We start from the raw sequence: 18,500 nt of genomic DNA, 5'->3' as shown, positions 1-18,500 counted from the left end.
GCGTGGTCAGGGTGAATCTGGGCGTGGTCAGGGTGAATCTGGGCGTGGTCGGGGTGAATCTGGGCGTTGTTTATGTGGATCATGGGAGAGGCTTATTTTGTCCTGATTTTGTTTTTTTTAAACTGTTGGGAGATGTATGCTGGCCGGTCTGCTTTATCCATTATTAGATCTATCAACTAAGTAGAAGCCGCTCATTTAGAGTTCTGTATAGAAATTAGAACTGTTTACTGTAATTCTGTAGATTTCATCACCCCCCAAATATATGATGCCTGAGACAGCTGAGGGTGTCTGAGCTCTCAGAATCTGAGCATTGGTGATTCACAACAACACAAGAGATTCTGAAGTAAGAAAGATAATTAAAGTCAGCAGGATACATAGAGACTCCTCTTGTATCATCTCTATTATGTGAAGTAGTATTCTTGTGCTGTATATAGAATTGTAACATTATTCTTTTTATCATACCTCACAACCGTCCTGATTTCGGTGGGACAGTCCTGATTTGAGGGCTCCGTCCTGCCATCCTGATCGAAATAGCTTTGTCCCGCGGATGGGGAAGTATTCTGCATGGCAGAGCAGCACTGAGCAGGTGCGGTGCGTGCAGTGAATGGGTGCGGAGGGGAGGAGAGCATCCCCCTGGGATTTGCCACACCCAGTGTGCCATGGTCACCCCCCCATTATGATGTGGCCACGCCTCTACCTTGATGCTGTTGGGAAGTATGTTTTATCACAGTCAAGATAAAAAATCCTTTCCTTTTTATTTAAAAGAAATCTTGAAGGAAACTTCTATTGCATGTAGGAGTTGTGACCAATTCCACTCGCACACACTACCTGTCACGCCCAAGCTATTCTTGCAGGAGACTATAATATGTAATGATTAGCATGATTGTAAAACCTAACTTACATCATACCCTGTAGGCATTAATTGCAATTGGCTGTTATGAAAAAAGTCAAAAGTTTAATTGATGCAAGGTCCTTTCTGATCAGTGGCGGACCCAGAAGGGCGGCAATCAGGGTATCAGCACCTCCCCCAGCAGCACACTACATAACTCTGTATAGCGGCCGAGAGGTCAGATCAAAGAGAAGGGGGGGGGTGCAACCCACCGATCAGAGTGAAGGAGGTTTGTGGTTATTCTAAATCACTCGCACCACCTGGCTTCGCAGAATCCGGTACAGTGGAATGCTGCACTTCCTCCATCCACCGACAGCACTAAGGTGCTGGTAAATAGGAAACTCTAATCGCAGCAGAGAGGTGACGTCGTCGGGGCTCCCAGAGTAGCCCCAGCATGATGCTTTCCAGCAGTGCATAAATATACATCACTGTAGTTTGCATCGATACATATTTAGTTGTATCGCATCTTATTGATGCATAGACCCCTATGTATCCTTGTATCTATGTATAATTCTATGTATATATCGCATCTATGTATATATCTATATTGTATCTATGTATGTATCCTTGTATCTATGTATATGTCTATGTCGTGTCTATGTATATGTCTATATTGTATCTATGTATCTGTGTATGTATCCTTGTATCTATGTATAATTCTATGTATATATATCGCATCTATGTATATTTCTATATTGTATCTATGTATCTGTGTATGTATCCTTGTATCTATATATAATTCTATGTATATATCGCATGTATGTATATGTCTATGTATATATCGTGTCTATGTATATATCCTATCTATGTATATGTCTATACAGTATCCTATCTATGTATATATTGTAACTATGTATATGTTTATGTACATATCGTATCTATGTATATATGTCTATATTGTATCTATGTATATGTCTATGTATATATCATGTCTATGTATATATCCTATCTATGTATATATCCTATTTATGTATATTTTTGTATATATCTTATTTATGTATATGTCTATATCTTATCTATGTATATATGTATATCTTATCTATGTCTATATAGTTTCTATGTATGTATTGTATCTGTATATGTCTATGTATATATTGTGTCTATGTATATATTGTATCTGTGTATATATCATATTTATGTGTATGTCTATGTATATATTGTGTCTATGTATATATGTCTTTGTATATATCGTATTTATGTATATATCATATTTATGTATATGTCTATCTATATATTGTGTCTATGTATATATTGTATCTGTATATGTCTATGTATGTATTGTATCTATGTGTATGTCTATGTATATATCGTGTCTATGTATGTATCTTATCTATGTATATGTCTATGTATATATCGTGTCTATGTATGTATCTTATTTATGTATATGTCTAAGTTTATATCGTGTCTATGTATATATGTCTATGTATATGCCTATGTATATATCGTGTCTATGTATATATCGTGTCTATGTATATATTGTGTCTATGTATGTATCTTATCTATGTATATGTCTATGTATATATCGTGTATATGTATGTATCTTATCTATGTATATGTCTAAGTTTATATCGTGTCTATGTATATATGTCTATGTATGTATCTTATCTATGTATAAGCCTATGTATATATTCTCTCTATGTAACAAATTATCTCAGTTCTGGTAAGTTCCTAATACTGTTACATATATTATTTGCTTTGCTACTTATTTTAGGTTTGGTTTTCCTTTCACAGCTGACAAGTGACACCTCAGTCCATACCTCCTTAGCAAACAAGTCATCTGTCTTTACTTGAGCTTTGCCTGTACACTCATTTCCAGCCTTGGATGTTTACAAGGACATAGTATTTATTCTGTTGTAGTAACACAGTAACTTCCATTGTCACTGGCTGGTGTTGCCCTGTGTGTGCTGTGTAATTAGTGAACTGATCACCTGCGCACATTTTGGACACTCATCTTACTGGCTGAAGCAGTCGGTCTGAGAATCCATGAATATTGACAGGGGCTGGCTGAGCTCGGGGGCAGGGGGCATCTCCCCCTGGGCCGGTCTCATAGTGGGCTACCTTGGGCCTGGGTCACTGGGCCACCTGTATTTTTTTCCTTTAAAATGTTCCTAATAGTCGAGTCTTGTCCCCCTGGGCTAAAATTTTCCAGCCCTCCCCAGAATATTGAATTGTTATGCTAAACATTGGCTCCCAACGTTTCTGCTAGCTCGGTATAACAGCGTTCCTCTTACATATATAACAACTGATTCATAAATCACTACTTATTTTCATTTGTTTTTCTGCTGCCTCCTGGTTGGAGTTTCTTTCCAGTTTCTCATTTTAAGTCTAATTCAGCTTTGCTACAGCTTAAAGGGTTAACTCATAGCTGTCCACTCTCCCACAATGTACAGGAGACTCCTGTATTAGGGTGAGACTTCCTGGACTACCGGGAGAACAGGCAATTCTCCCCTTCCAGGAGTGTGGAGACGGGCCACAATTATGTGACTCCCAGGCATGACCACACAAATAGCCCCGCCCACTCAATGACATCATCAAGTTATGTCCACCTTTTCTTTTCTCAACTCAATTCTGCATCTCCTGTAAGCGAGCTATGAAAAGTAGGTAAGTATAGATACAGTGTCCAGAGAGCAGCAGTGTTGTTTCAGCACACTCGTGTACACCCACCCAGTTCTGTTGGGGAAAATAGGGAATCAAAGCGGAAAAGAATAACGTTTTAACCTCACTTGAAACATGTTGGTAGAATTGCAGCTTACATGTTAAAAGTAGGGATGTGCACCGGCCACTTTTGGTGTCTCGTGTTTTGTGTTATGGATTTGGATTTGCTTGAGGTTTTGGGTTGGGATTTGTTTCGCAAAACACCTGACGAAAGGTTTTGGTTCGGATTTAAGGTTTTGGATTCGGATTTATTTTGAAAAAAACATAAAAAGTGTTAAAAACAAGTTTTTGGGTTTATTTTCACTCCTACGCTATTATTAACCTCAATAACATTAAATAACAATCATTTCCACTAATTCCCAGTCTATTCTGAACACCTCACACCTCACAATATTGTTTTTAGTCCAAAACGTTTCACCGAGGTAGCTTTCTGGACTGCATAGTGCAGTGGTCCCGGTACACAATTTGGTACCGGGGCCACAATACCTCCGCCTTCAAATGGTCTGAATTCCACTGCACAGCTGCCTGCTCCTACATCCTCTGCAGCATATACAGGGTGTAGTTCGAGCGTGTCAATACCTCGTTTTTGATGATGACAGGTCATTTTCATTAATTTATGATTTGGCAGCAACAGTCAACGTTGTTTAATATCTGATACGCCTCTATCTGGACTGCATAGTGGAGTGCAATTTGGTACCGGGGCCACAATACCTCCTCCAACTTTCAAGTGTAGTGTTTATAATTTATAAAAACTACAGTAGTTATAGCACGTCAATAACTCTTGTTTTAGACGACCATGGTACAGAGCATTCATCATTGAGATCCCATCAAGTATTTTTTGTAGGGGGGGGAAGGAGGGCTTAGATCCTTGGGTGAAGCTGGACCACTAGTCATAAACACGGGCCAGAGCCTAAGCCAATCCTTGCCACTACGTGTCGTAAATGGCATATTGCCAACTTTACGTTTCTCCTCAGATGATTTTAAGTTTCTCTTTTTGCTACTTTTTGAGAACTTGGGCTTTTTGGATTTTACATGCCCTGTACTAGGAGACTGGGCATCGGGCTTGCCAGACGACGTTGATGGCATTTCATCGTCTATGTCATGACTAGTGGCAGCAGCTTCAGCATTAGGAGGAAGTGGGTCTTGATCTTTCCCTACTTTATCCTCCAAATTTTTGTTTTCCATTATATGTAGCACAAGAGAGCGTACCCCTAAGCCACACACACTCGGCAAAGCCTTTAAAAATTATATGCGGCACAGGAGAGTACCACTGGACTTATACTGCTAAATCAGTGAACTTTGTAATATAGCAGTACCACTGGAATTATACTGCTGAATCAGTGAACTTTGTAATATAGCAGTACCACTGGACTTATACTGCTGAATCAGTGAACTTTGTAATATAGCAGTACCAATGGACTTATACTGCAGAATCTGTGAACTTTGTAATATTGCAGTACCAATCGACTTATACTGCAGAATCAGTGACCTTTGTAATATTGCAGTACCAATGGACTTATACTGCAGAATCAGTGAACTTTGTAATATAGCAGTACCAATGGACTTATACTGCAGAATCAGTGAACTTTGTAATATAGCAGTACCAATGGACTTATACTGCAGGATTGTTTTTGGATATTTTTTTTTATATATTTTTTTTTTCTTTTTAATAACTTTTTTTTAAAAAATTTCTAACTAGGGAATAATGGGGAAATAACAATGCCCTTAGAAGGACAGAGCACAGGACACAGCACCACTGGACTGAACAGGACACAGCACAGGACCCAGTAGCACCACTGAACTCAGAAGGACAGAGCACAGGACACAGCACCACTGGACTGAGCACAACACAGCACAGCACAGCACAGCACAGAACTGAACAGCACAGCACAGCACAGAACTGAACAGCACAGCACGAGATATAGCAGGACAGAGGACCACCTAACACAACCTCCCTCTACCCTGATCAATGCCCGAGTGAAGATGGCGGTGGCTAGCGGGGAATTTATAGAATACAAGTATCGCGAGATCCGACAGCGGGATTATGACTCAGAGCCTCGGTTTCAGTTTTGCAATTGGCGGGAATACCCGGATCTGTCTCGGATCCGGCTCGGATCGGCAACGTTCGGGTGGGCTCGGATTTCAGATATCCGAGCCCGCTCATCTCTAGTTAAAAGTGCTATTGTGTTCCTTCATGATGGTAAGCCCCCCATTTCTTGTTGTCGCTTAGTATTAAATTATAAATGTAACTGCACCAGAGACTGCTCGTATGTTCCAGCTGTAAATGAAGCCTAAGAGAGGATCTGCAAAACTCTGTAACGCATACATCCCAGTATCAGGAGGCTGGAAGCCTATATCGACACTCAGAACGCTTTACACTGAGGGGTGTTCATGATGAAGCTTTGGACCTGTATAAAGACAGTCAGCATCTTCATACAATGCAGCACTATCCATGTCAGGTGCTGGAGGACAGTAATCTTTCAATTTATACAGCGTGTTCATGTTGAAGGAGCTGGACGTGTACAGACTAAGGATACAGATTATCGTTATTACACAGTGAGGTCTGCACTATGCACAGAATGATTCTGGGTGAGACCAGGATCTCACCTTTTCCGGTATACGTGGTTTAGAAAGCTGAACTTAATCTACACACAAGATGTCCTGTAATCAGAAGAACTGAAACCATGTAGGAGCCTATAGTAGTGATCAGTGGTCAGTTATATTTATGATCAATGGAAAGTACAGATTTTAGTCCCTTGCACTAGTGTAAATAAATAAATCACACATGCATTTCAGCTTTATATACAGTATTATGTTTATATTATGTAAGGCTATACATTTTTAATAAAAATAATATTTTTATTAAACTGATATATTAAGGGATAACATAAATGGAAATTTCACTCACTGCGTTGCACCTGGTAGTGCGCAGGAATCTTAACAAAAAACACAAAAATGGAAAACCGCAAAAGGCAAAATAATACGAGTTTTATTAAAGGAAAGATTTGAGTGAAATAGTTAAAAGAAAATAGAGTAAAAACGTGATATGTGATTAAAATGCAAGATAATTTGTAATGTCCCACTTGACCTCCTAATCGTATCAGTACCCGCTAAAATAGCGCTTAAAGCTGTATTTGTAGATATAAAGTTGGTATATAATAAAGCAGCCCTAGATTGCATAAATTGCGGAGATCAGTTAGCGTTGTATCACAACACTGACAGCCCGAGGTTACTGATCAATTACCCTTGAAAATGCTAGCCTGGAATCACTGTCAGCGATGGGGGTATGTGCAGCTGTGCACACTTAGAGCGACGGATGCTGGCAGTAACAGAAACCAGTTGTCATCAGTGACATCAGCGACTCCGTCAATGGCTGCTAGTCTGGGCATCGGGCAAATTACAGTGTATCTAGAGGTAGCACAAATATTGGGGGAGAGGGGGGGGGCAGAAGCACCCAAGGATCCACCCCTTCCTGTAGCGAAGGAGTGGATCTGCATTGTGTAGCAGTTGGTATAATTGTTTATATAGTACAGATTATATTACGTAGCACTCTACAGTGGTAATCTACAGTCCCTGTCTGAATAGAGCTTACACTTAAAATTCCCTACCGCACACAAACACACACTAGGGTCCATTGTGTCAGAAGCCAATGACCCATCAGTATGTTTTTTGAGTGTGGGAGGAAACCGGAGCACTTGGAGGAAACCCACGCAAACACGAGGAGAACATACACACTCCACACAATCCCTGGTCAGAATTGAACCCATGACCCCACAGTTGTGTGGTAGCAATGCTAACCACCGTGCCACTGTGCAAGAGCGCTCTAAATCGGGAACTGCGCAATAAATTCATAGCTCAATCATGAGAACTCAGGACTAGACTATTATACACTAACCAGTATGGTCTGGGTTGGAGGAACTGCATGTGTGTTAACACTCTAGCAAAGAGGACTAGACTGGTCCACAGTTGGCAATCTATTGGTTCCTCTGAAGCACTACTAACCAGGATAATATACCATGTCCTTGTACTTCTGATATAAAATACCTTGTGCTTATTTTCTAAGTGCTATTTGTGGTATCATTAACATTAAAATCAATGGATAGTACACGTCCATTGATAAAATCAGAGGTACCTTGTTTACACTTAGGGAGAGATTTAATTGCTGCACTTATTGCTGGCAATTAAGGTAGGAATCACAGCTCATTTTTCTCCTACCTCTAGAGGGTGTGAGCAGAGATTTCAGTCATAACATCGGCGCAAGGGGTCTCCGCAGACTTTCAGAAGACACCTCACAAAGAATTGAATCTCCCCCTTAGGGTGGGAATTCATTTGCCAGCGATGTGGCGCACAGATATTGCACCGTGCACATTAGCGCCAATTACAGCAGGAATCTCTGCTCATTTTCCCTCGCACCTCTATGGGGTTTGAGGAAAAAGGAGCAGAGATTTCTGTCAAATCTCCTCCACCAAGTGTCTCACGGACGGTCGAGAGTCACGTTGCGGCTAATTGATGCTGAGTGATGTTTTCCATTTAACAAACTGCAATTTGCAGTAAACATTAAACTTATTGCAGCTGTTAAAGGTATAGATTTACATCACTGGTTGCTTTATTAACTCATAAACTATAAACCATATATTTCCAGGGCAGTCAGCAAGATAACGTTCCTGTCCTAGGGAACAGCTTATTATTCTGCTAACGTCTTTTCCATAATATTATTGTGAGTTCCACAGAACAACATCAATCAATTCTTGATTTTCTACAGCAGGGTAAAGCACGTGCTACTGATATGGAACTACAAATCCCAGCATGACCCTGCCAGCGGACTGCAGACAGGTCATGCTGGGAGTTATAGTTTCACCACAACTGGTTGATGGAACCTGTCCTACAGCTACAGCAGCTATTTACAGGTATGACATCTATAAAGATGTCATACCAGTAAATATAACGCTGTGGCACCTCCAAAAAATGGACAATATTGAAATAAAAGGGAAAAAGTTGTGTTCTAAACATCTGTTATATAAATTGAGCTCTGTAATTTAGCATTTTTGTTTCACTCCAAAATATATTCCACTTAAACGTCAATTAGTTAGAAAAGTTGAAAACATATTTTCACTGAATCCATTTTTTTATGTAATAAACTCTAGGGGGTATATTTACTAAACTGCGGGTTTGAAAAACTGGAGATGTTGCCTATAGCAACCAATCAGATTCTAGCTGTCATTTATTTAGTACATTCTACAAAATGACAGCTAGAATCTGATTGGTTGCTATAGGCAACATCTCCACTTTTGCAAACCCGCAGTTTAGTAAATATACCCCCGAGATGCTGACAGTTTAAAATTTGGAACCTAGCCTTCTCCTGACAATAATATAGTCCTAACCTATCAATGATTTTATCACACTGTAAACTTGTAAATTGATAGATATTATATTCTTCTCTAAATGTTGCTAGTGCTGCGACTTTTGGAGCAATGTTGCTATAACTATATTGCTATAATTTGATAAAGTAAGATGTACGTAGGGTGGTTTCAGATGGCATGTGGTGACAGTGACAGAGTAAATAGCAGCATGCTGTCACCTCTATCAGTCACACTACACTGGGAGTGGCTGTCAGTCGCACAGGCAATGCTATAGGTGTAGCCTGACAGTCCCCAGTCCACTAACCACACCCCGTTCTTTCAGCTCTGGGCTATTTTGGTCCGTCAGTGTGCACAGATCACTGACAGATGAGGATACAGTAACCAGCGGGGGACTTGTTGCTCTTAGAAATACAGGAGATACGAGGATATGACTTCTTTATTACAACCAGCCCAGTCACCCTGCTAATATCTGGGACAGAGGATGCTTCACTGAGAAAGAGGAGCCAAATTACCCCAAATCTCATGTATTGAGAGGATTATTTCTCATTTGGGACTGAAGCACCCCTGCTGATAACACTTTAATTTACAAACACAGAGGGAAAAAGTGTTGATTTTTTTTTGGAGTGTTTTTAACAAAATGACAGACGGTGCTCCTTCTAACGGAGAGAAGGACCCCGACATTGAACTGTTTGTAAAGGTAAGTCCTGTTGGTGACCTGTAAGGGCTGCTGCACACCCAGGTGTAGAATATTGTTGATGTTTTTGACTGATAAAGTGTAAATGTTTGCAAGATTTCCCATAAATGCATATCTGATGTCTAAGCACTTTATTGTGTTTTGTGCAGTTGTGACATCCTCTGCTTGGCATGTAGCATCCAGGGCTTTGTTTCTAGATATTTTAGTATTTAGTGTCTAGAAAGACAGGTTCACTGATTGTTGGTGACGCTTGTGAAGTTATACTTATTAGATTTGCTGTAGTAATCTAATATAGGAATACTGTATTTGTTCTGTTAGTAGATATTTAACCATTATTTAACAATTTCACAATATTGTTTATTTTTTTACAATATTTTTTTTTTAGAAGTTTTTCTATCAAACATGTGAAATATCTTATTTGTAGCTATTCCGCATTTGAATTTCTGACTTGCTACACATTGGTTATTTTAGTCTTAAAGAGCTTTAAAACATGAACTGGTTTCTGCACACGGTGGGTCTGGTTCATGTTCGGACGTCCGTCCGTCCGTTTCCGTAGCTTGTTACCATGCATGGCCAGAAATGGACATTACGCCGATGAACACAATTGCATTGAATTCATATCTGAATGTATGAGACACTTACAATCTCTTATGACTTGAGAGGTGGAACTGGGGAGAGAGGGGCAGACTGACGTACGCCACGTACCGGGAGGGCGTGTTAACTCAGATGTGGGCGATTCAAATACTGTGTTTATCGCAAATACGCTTGTTTTCAAGCGATTTTTCTAGCCCCACTACAGGTGGAAATACTGGATGTGGGCAGGGCTGCCAAGAGGAATTCAGGGCCCGGGTACAACAAACTCATGGGGCCCCCCCATAGTTGAGTAAGCCCTAAAAATTTTTTGCGCCGCCTAACGGCGGCGCAAAACACACGACGCGGGTTTGGTCATACATTCAGGGGCGTGTCAATGCGCCATTGGGGCGTGGCTAGCCTAACGACGGTGCAAAAATTTTCGGGAATGTGGTCATGCATTTGGGGCCGTGGCAATGCACCGTTGGGCGCATAGCTAGCACATCAAAATCACTAGGTCCTGAATTCACCACAGCGTCACATATGTCCAAGCACTCCTGACTTTTAAGACATCCAGCACCACAGTGTAGTATACAAAGAATGCAGTGTGTACACAAACAGTTCAGTCTTGGCCTGCGCCCACTGGGCTCACCAAACATTGGCATTGTCCCTACTAGAATCACAACATTTCACACACTATGCTGCTCTGTCCTACCTGTTCTTCTCACTTTCTCCACCCGAGGCTGCTGGTTTCTTTAGTTGTGGCTTGCCTGGATCTTGGAATGTAGAAGGACCTATTTGGGAAAAAAATGGCTACATTTAGAAAATTTCAGTCAGACGCAGCGTTAAATCAATAGCACCCACGATTAATAATTAGGCCTTCCTCCAGCCCCAACATTAAAATAATAGAATTCACATGTAATAAATAAACCTATTTCCCGTCATGCAAACAGCCTAGCAATACCTATTTCCCGCAACCATCACTGCCATTAAATAATTCATAGTCACATTTAATAAATAGACCTCATCCTCCCCAAACTCACCTCCACATTCAATAGGCCCCAAATCACCCCATCTTAAATTAATAATCCCCACTATTAAATTGCCTCACCATCACCCTACAAACAAAATAGCGCCCATTAATTAGCCACCACCTACCGCACACACACTACATTGCAACAAGCCCCATCACAACTACACTGCGCCCTCCATGCTGCTTTCCCCCCTTTTTATTCACTCTGTGCCTCTTTGCCCCTTTTTTTTATAACTCTGTGCCTCTCTGCCGCTGTTTTCCTCCTCTGTGCCTCTCTGCCCCTGTTTTCCTCCTCTGTGCCTCTCTGCCCCTCTTTTCCTCCTCTGTGCCTCTCTGCCCCTCTTTTCCTCCTCTGTGCCTCTCTGCCCCTCTTTTCCTCCTCTGTGCCTCTCTGCCCCTCTTTTCCTCCTCTGTGCCTCTCTGCCCCTCTTTTCCTCCTCTGTGCCTCTCTTTTCCTCCTCTGTGCCCCTCTTTTCCTCCTCTGTGCCCCTCTTTTCCTCCTCTGTGCCCCTCTTTTCCTCCTCTGTGCCCCTCTTTTCCTCCTCTGTGCCTCTCTTTTCCTCCTCTGTGCCTCTCTTTTCCTCCTCTGTGCCCCCTTTTCCTCCTCTGTGCCTCTCTTTTCCTCCTCTGTGCCCCTCTTTTCCTCCTCTGTGCCCCTCTTTTCCTCCTCTGTGCCCCTCTTTTCCTCCTCTGTGCCTCTCTTTTCCTCCTCTGTGCCCCTCTTTTCCTCCTCTGTGCCTCTCTTTTCCTCCTCTGTGCCTCTCTTTTCCTCCCCTGTGCCTCTCTTTTCCTCCTCTGTGCCTCTCTTTTCCTCCTCTGTGCCTCTCTTTTCCTCCTCTGTGCCTCTCTTTTCCTCCTCTGTCCCTCTCTTTTCCTCCTCTGTGCCTCTCAGTTTCTTTCCTTACCTTTTGTCAGCTTCTTTCTTTTCTTCTCTTCTCTTCTGTCTTCTCTTCTTTCTTCTTCTTTGGTCTTGTCAGGCTGCGGCGCTCCTCACTGACTGACTGCCGGGCGTGACTTGATGACGTCACGCCCGACAGTCAGTGTGAATGGAGAAGACAGGAGAGGAGGGACGCGGCGCCGCGGTCACGTGAGTATTGATTTTTTTTTTTTTTTTTTTTATTTCTTATAGCTCCCCCCACCAACGCCCCCCCCCCTCCCCCTACCCCTCGGGAATTTTTTTTTTAAAAAAATAAAAATACGCAAAATACAAAAAAATAAAATAAAAAAAAAAAATGACAAAAAATAGCAGCAAGGGCCCGGCCCGGGCCCCCTGGCATGGCCGGGCCCGGGTAAAATGTACCCGCTCCCCCCCCCTCTCGGCGGCCCTGGATGTGGGCAGCATGGTGGCTCAGTGGTTAGCACCTGCCTCACAGTACTGGGGTCATGAGTTCAATTCCTGACCATGGTCTTATCTGTGAGGAGTTTGCGTGTGTTTCCTCACGGTGCTCCAGTCTCCTACCACACTCCAAAAACATATTAGTAGATTAATTAGGTACTATCAAAGATTGTCCCTAGTCTGTCTGTGTGTATGTTAGGGAATTTACACTGTAAGCTCTATTGGGGCAGGGACTGATTGCATTCTCTGTACAACACTGTGTAATTAATGGCGCTATATATATATATATATATATATATATATATATATATATATATATATATATATATATATATATATATAAATAAATGATGATAGTGATGACCAACATGACATAGTCTTTGATTAAAAAATTACAGATCTGCGTCTCAGTAGTATTTATTATCAAAACACATTGAATATTATATATATATTTACATTAATGTACAATAATTTATGAAATAAAAAAATATATGTACTATGTTAAAAAAATAGATATTTATTTTGTTCTTAGCAGTTGTAATTTTATGATAAAATATAATTTTTGTGTGTTCTAATGTGAAATTATTGTACTTAGAAATGTACGTATAGTGCAGTCTGTGATGTGTGTCTATACGTACAGAAAGTCCTGTTTATACAAAGGGTATTTCCACCCCTATTCAAATCGTAACCTATCTTAACATACACTTTGATATGAATAGAGGTGGAACTACGCACACGTTGCGGCTCTTTTTAAACATGCAAGTTGCGTTCGGACTTGAATCATGCCCAGTGAGTAAGGAACTTGTTACTGCAGATGCTACGAGTGGTCACTGGCCAGGGCCGGATTAACCATAGGGCTAACTGGGCTACAGCCCAGGGGCCTCGGGCATCCAGGGGGCCCTTGAAAGAGCTCAGCAGCAGTATTGATCGGTCGGGGGCGGGGGCGCCGCCAGCCCGATCAGTGCTGCTGAGTACTTTCACTGCAGTACTTCCCCAGCGAGCTGTAGTCTCCTTACTGAGGAGATCTCGCGAGTCTCACTCTCACGAGATCTCCTCAGTAAAGAGCGTACAGCGCGCCGGGGAAGGAGGATAAGGAGGTAAGTGCCGAGGGGGGGAAGGGGGTGGGGGGCGCGGCTCCGATCACGGGGGGGGGGCCTTCACGGGGGAATGGAGGCCCCCTTAGCCATGGGGCCTCCATTCCCTTAATCCGACCCTGTCACTGGCCCATGCTTTTAGGCTGTAAGTGGCTCTTGAGTTTGTTTACATAATTGTGTATGTCATGCTGGCAATAAGGGAATCAGTACTAAGTGTAACACTGGTTGTAAAGTGTGAACCCTTGAGATAAATGGAACGCCATGCACGCTGTATAGGAAATGGTACAAGTATTAGCATCACCTGCACCGGTGCTTACATACAGCGTAGGCAGCCATTTTGTGGACTAAACCAATACTTAGCCTACTAATTCACTCTGAACTACTGACATCAGTAAGACACGAGGCGCCAAGTGCCTCAAATTTCTAACTAGCTCTTTTTTAATTGATAGTTTGCACACTTGAGGATATGTATTTAGCCCACAATATGGCTGCCTCCACTATGAGCAGGCGCACTTTAAAGCATACTTGCGAGCTCTCCTGGAATGTCCGGGAGACTCCCGAATTCCGGCTAGGTCTCCTGGACTCCCGGGAGAGCTGGCAATTCTCCCACATCTGCCCACTTCCTAGTGAAGTGGACAGATTTCAAGCCTCCATGATGTAAATCGCATAATTTTGACTGGTGGAGTTCCTGTTGCACTAATTTCCAAATTGCACTGGCTGGCAGGAGGCTGGGGATTACTGACATACCTGAAGGCACTCCTGTGTTTTAAAGGAAAAAAAAACAGCAATATCAGCTACTTTCCTGGAAGTGTCTCAAACATGGTCAGTGTGACTTAATGAGACTGGTATATGCAGTATCCGCTAACAGTTCACCTTCTTTTTTTAGTTGGTACAGATTCAACGTTGTTTAAATAATGGAGTATAACTTTCTAACAATTGTATACCTGTTCTGTGCTGGGTTGTATACAGCCCGATGTATCACATGACTGATATAACACTCCTAGGGGTATATTTACTAAACTGCGGGTTTGAAAAAGTGGAGATGTTGCCTATAGCAACCAATCAGATTCTAGCTGTCATTCTGTAGAATGTACTAAATAAATCATAACTAGAATCTGATTGGTTGCTCTAGGCAACATCTCCACTTTTTCAAGCTCGCAGTTTAGTAAATATACCTCCTAATCTTTAGCTTCTGAACATCCCATCGGAACAAAATAAAAATAAAAGTTGTTTCTGACTCAAATGCAGAAGAAATTCCTTTCTGACACCAGAAATGTTGGAGTCAATTTATTTGCATGTAGAGATTAGGAAGACGCTAACGATGTCCACCACAAAGATGTGTTGGCAAACTTCCCTGATATTACTCAGTGTATTGCTCCAAAATTATTAGCCCGCAAAGCATACTACCCAGCTGTCCCAATTTAGGAGGGACAGACCCAAATTGAGGGCGACAGCTTTGTCCCGATTGGTGGGATAGTTGGGGGAGAGTCTGTCCACTGCTGGCACTGGTGCACACGGCAATGATGGGGTTTGACGGAGTTTAGAGGGGAGGGGAGCAGAGAACGTGGCAGCCTAGCGCTTCAAATGAGCAAATGCCACCTACCCAAATGTTGGCAGGTATGCGTAAAGTCGCCGGTCTTATTACCAATATCTACATCTACAAACTGCACAAAAACGTCTCCATGTAAGCAGGTCGCTCGGATTGAGTGACAGATGACTGGATATGACCAATTTGCGCACTCGTGTGTCTTTTATCTGGGCTGAGGACAGATCTTCCTTTACACCTGTTGGACTTTATAACATACGGTCGCTATACAAATGATTCACCCCCTTTTTTTCATATTTTTATATAAAATCTTTGTATTGACCTCCTATATATTATACACATGCAACATAATGAGACTTGGACGCATTTCTAGATACACTTCTTAGGGGGCGTATATTTGGTAGGTACTAGAAGCCTGGTTATGACGATGACACCAACAAACACTATCTAGCTGCTTTTGATTGGCTGACAATACTTTATTAGTGTTGCGGCTATATCACGTCAAGTCAGGGCCTATTCAGATTACTAACCGCTTCCAGACTACTGTAGGAAAGAACATCCGCATTCTGTTTACAACGCAGTAACCGACAGATGTTGGGGTGTTTGTACGTTATCCAACTCAGTCTGTGGTGTCCCGCATAACTCATTGCCCCTGTCACATACACAGTTACACGATTGGACAGGACACGGCCCCCCACAGGATTAGTTCATCTCCTAAAATACTTTGCCCTGGTTTGGGTGATCTGATTGGCTGCATGGCTTTCTATCCCTGCCCACTTCAAAACTGGGGACACACGGACAAGCAGGACATGAGCATTGACACCAAGAAGGTGCTCTATATAATTTAATACGGGTCACCTGTCAAACGTGCCCAGGAGTGAGTACAGACTCTCAATAGTCCATTTTCACAGATATCCTTAAAACTCATCCTACTAAAATACTTTAGTTATTACTCCTGTAACTGATCCTAGACAAAGAAGTGATGCTTTGAAAATCGTGTGTTCAGTGCAGGATCTGAAAGCAGTTTAGGGGCCCAGTCAGAACTCCCACCAGGTTCCACAAGTAAAAATAACATTATTTGTAGCATAAGCATTTTATACTCTAAATATACAATAACATAAATAGACACTGAAAGTTTTGTGGCTTTTGAGGTAAAATAAAGTCATATTTTCACTTGTTTTCATTGTATGAAGTATTAGCCATTGGTAATTTTTGTGGCCGTTCATATAAAAATGACAGCTGACTCTTCTGTCTCCACATAGTCAGAGAAGTGTGTGGTTTGTGGAGCCTGCTATAAAGTCATATAGCTATTAAGAGTAAAAAAAAGACATATGTTCACCAGGTAGAAAAGACAATAAAGCAATAATAAATAGTAAAATTAAGTTTATCTTTATATTTGCTGAAAAAAATCCTTCCTGATTCCTCCCTAGCAGTCACACTACTAACACTATTATATATGTAAATGATGAGCAGTCTTTCAATACCCGTTCTTATGTCAATACATCACATCACAGTTTTACTGCTCTTACTGTAAAGAGCTCTTTCACATCTGGGGATGAAATCACTTTTTTTTAATTCGCAAGAGGTGACCCTGTGTCTGCTACGGAGACCCGATACTGAATAGATTGCCTTCCTCATCATCACCATTTATTTTATATAGCGCTACTAATTCCGCAGCGCTGTGCAGAGAACTCACTCACATCAGTCCCTGCCCCATTGGGGATTACAGTCTAAATTCTCTAACATACACACAGACAGACACACAGACTAGGGTCAATTTGTTAGCAGCCAATTAACCTACTAGTAGGTTTTTGGAATGTGGGAGGAAACCAGAGCACCCGGAGGAAACCCATGCAAACACGGGGAGAACATACAAACTCCTCACAGATAAGGCCATGGTCGGGAATTGAACTCATGACCCCAGTGCTGTGAGGCAGAAGTGCTAACCACTGAGCCACCATGATGCTACCGTGAATTGCCTTAAAGTTTTCGTCACAAGACCGGGATAGTCTTTTGAGATCTCCTGTGCCCCATGATAAATTTAGTGCCCTTTTGTGAGTTGTATTCAACTCCAGGACTTTCTTGTGAATTGGTGCCCAAAGTTGCACTGCATTCTCTATGTGATACTAAATATTCATACTGATCACCCAGTGCATCTAGTCCTTATTATAATTCTGTTATTACACAGATTATTGTCATACTTACCTGCTCTGCCAGAATGTATGGGAGACTCCGTCCTTCCGGGTCCTCTGTCTTCGTCTTGTAAAGAGGGTGGTGTCTTAATGATGAAACTTGTAAGAATTCGTCCTAACAAAATTGTGATGTGCGTAAAATCAATGAATAGAACTTGTTTTTTTTTTTACTAGGGCTGTGCAGAGGGGTGACCTACCAGGACGCTAAGCTGAAGGGGGGTGCAGGGAAAGGAATATTTTTGTTTAATTTGCTTAAAGTTAGGGGCGGGTGGGCGCCAGTTTTCTCACTTGCCCCAGGTGCTAATACTTCAAGTTACGGCTAAATGTGCCTAAATGCCGCAGATCAGCATTGCATGTTATTGCCAAGTCTATGATTTATACGTATGCGGTACCTAGATCCTGTGTTATGGAGAAGTAATACAGGAATACAGAACAGAAATAACACACATGACTCCTACTGACCGTTCCTATCAGCACTTCTCTAAGGGGGACACAAGCCAAACATTATCTATATTTTCCAGTCCTTTTTCCTTTTCCTTGTTTTTTTATTATTCACAACAATTTGCTGAGATTGGGAAATCATTCTGCTTCATTTACAATTTTGGAAAGAAACGTGCTTCTTCTGCTCCATCTCTGTACGATTATGTACATGATAATACTGTAGAGACATTAAGGCCATCTGACAATTGTTGGCTGAAAGTGTTGTGTGGCTTAAGAGCTTTGAGAGAGTAGATACAATGGCATTAACCTAGGCAACCTGGTGCCCTCCAACTGTGGTGGAACTATAAGTCCCAGCCTCTGGCTGGTCAACCAGCTGATACTTGTAGTTTCACTATAGGCGGAGAGCCAAAGGATGCAGAAGCTGCCTGTACTATACTAATAAAATCTATAAGGCGGCCTCATATCTAACATCACTCAGTATATCATGATGCCTTTTGTTATTATAGGGTGTCTTGCACTGTGTAATCCTACAGGAATTTGAAGGATCCCACGTTAATGGGGATTTACACAGGTATTCTCTCTCTCACTACAGAGCCCTACAATTAGCGGATCAGTGGGGTCTCCCCTCCCTCAATATTACCAGATAGTTCATTGCATTTTGGGCTGTGGACAGAAGGGGCCTGATTCATG

At 41.8% G+C, this 18,500-nt stretch overlaps 1 protein-coding gene across 1 annotated transcript in view; it reads left to right on the top strand.

Annotated features, from left to right (window-relative positions):
- The first annotated feature begins 9,242 nt into the window (after positions 1-9,242).
- Positions 9,243-18,500, top strand: part of CLIC5 (chloride intracellular channel 5) — an 85,155-nt gene continuing 75,897 nt past the window's right edge. Inside the window, exon 1 of the mRNA XM_075201313.1 lies at positions 9,243-9,601. Within this exon, the coding sequence (XP_075057414.1) occupies positions 9,542-9,601 (60 nt within the window). The 5' untranslated portion in view covers positions 9,243-9,541. The remainder of the gene's footprint in view (positions 9,602-18,500) is intronic.

The sequence above is a fragment of the Mixophyes fleayi genome, chromosome 3 (genome assembly GCF_038048845.1).
Source record: "Mixophyes fleayi isolate aMixFle1 chromosome 3, aMixFle1.hap1, whole genome shotgun sequence".
Taxonomy (NCBI): Eukaryota; Metazoa; Chordata; class Amphibia; order Anura; family Limnodynastidae; genus Mixophyes; species Mixophyes fleayi.
The sequence above is the reverse complement of the archived record's forward strand: the minus strand, read 5'-3'. Positions and strand labels throughout refer to the sequence as shown.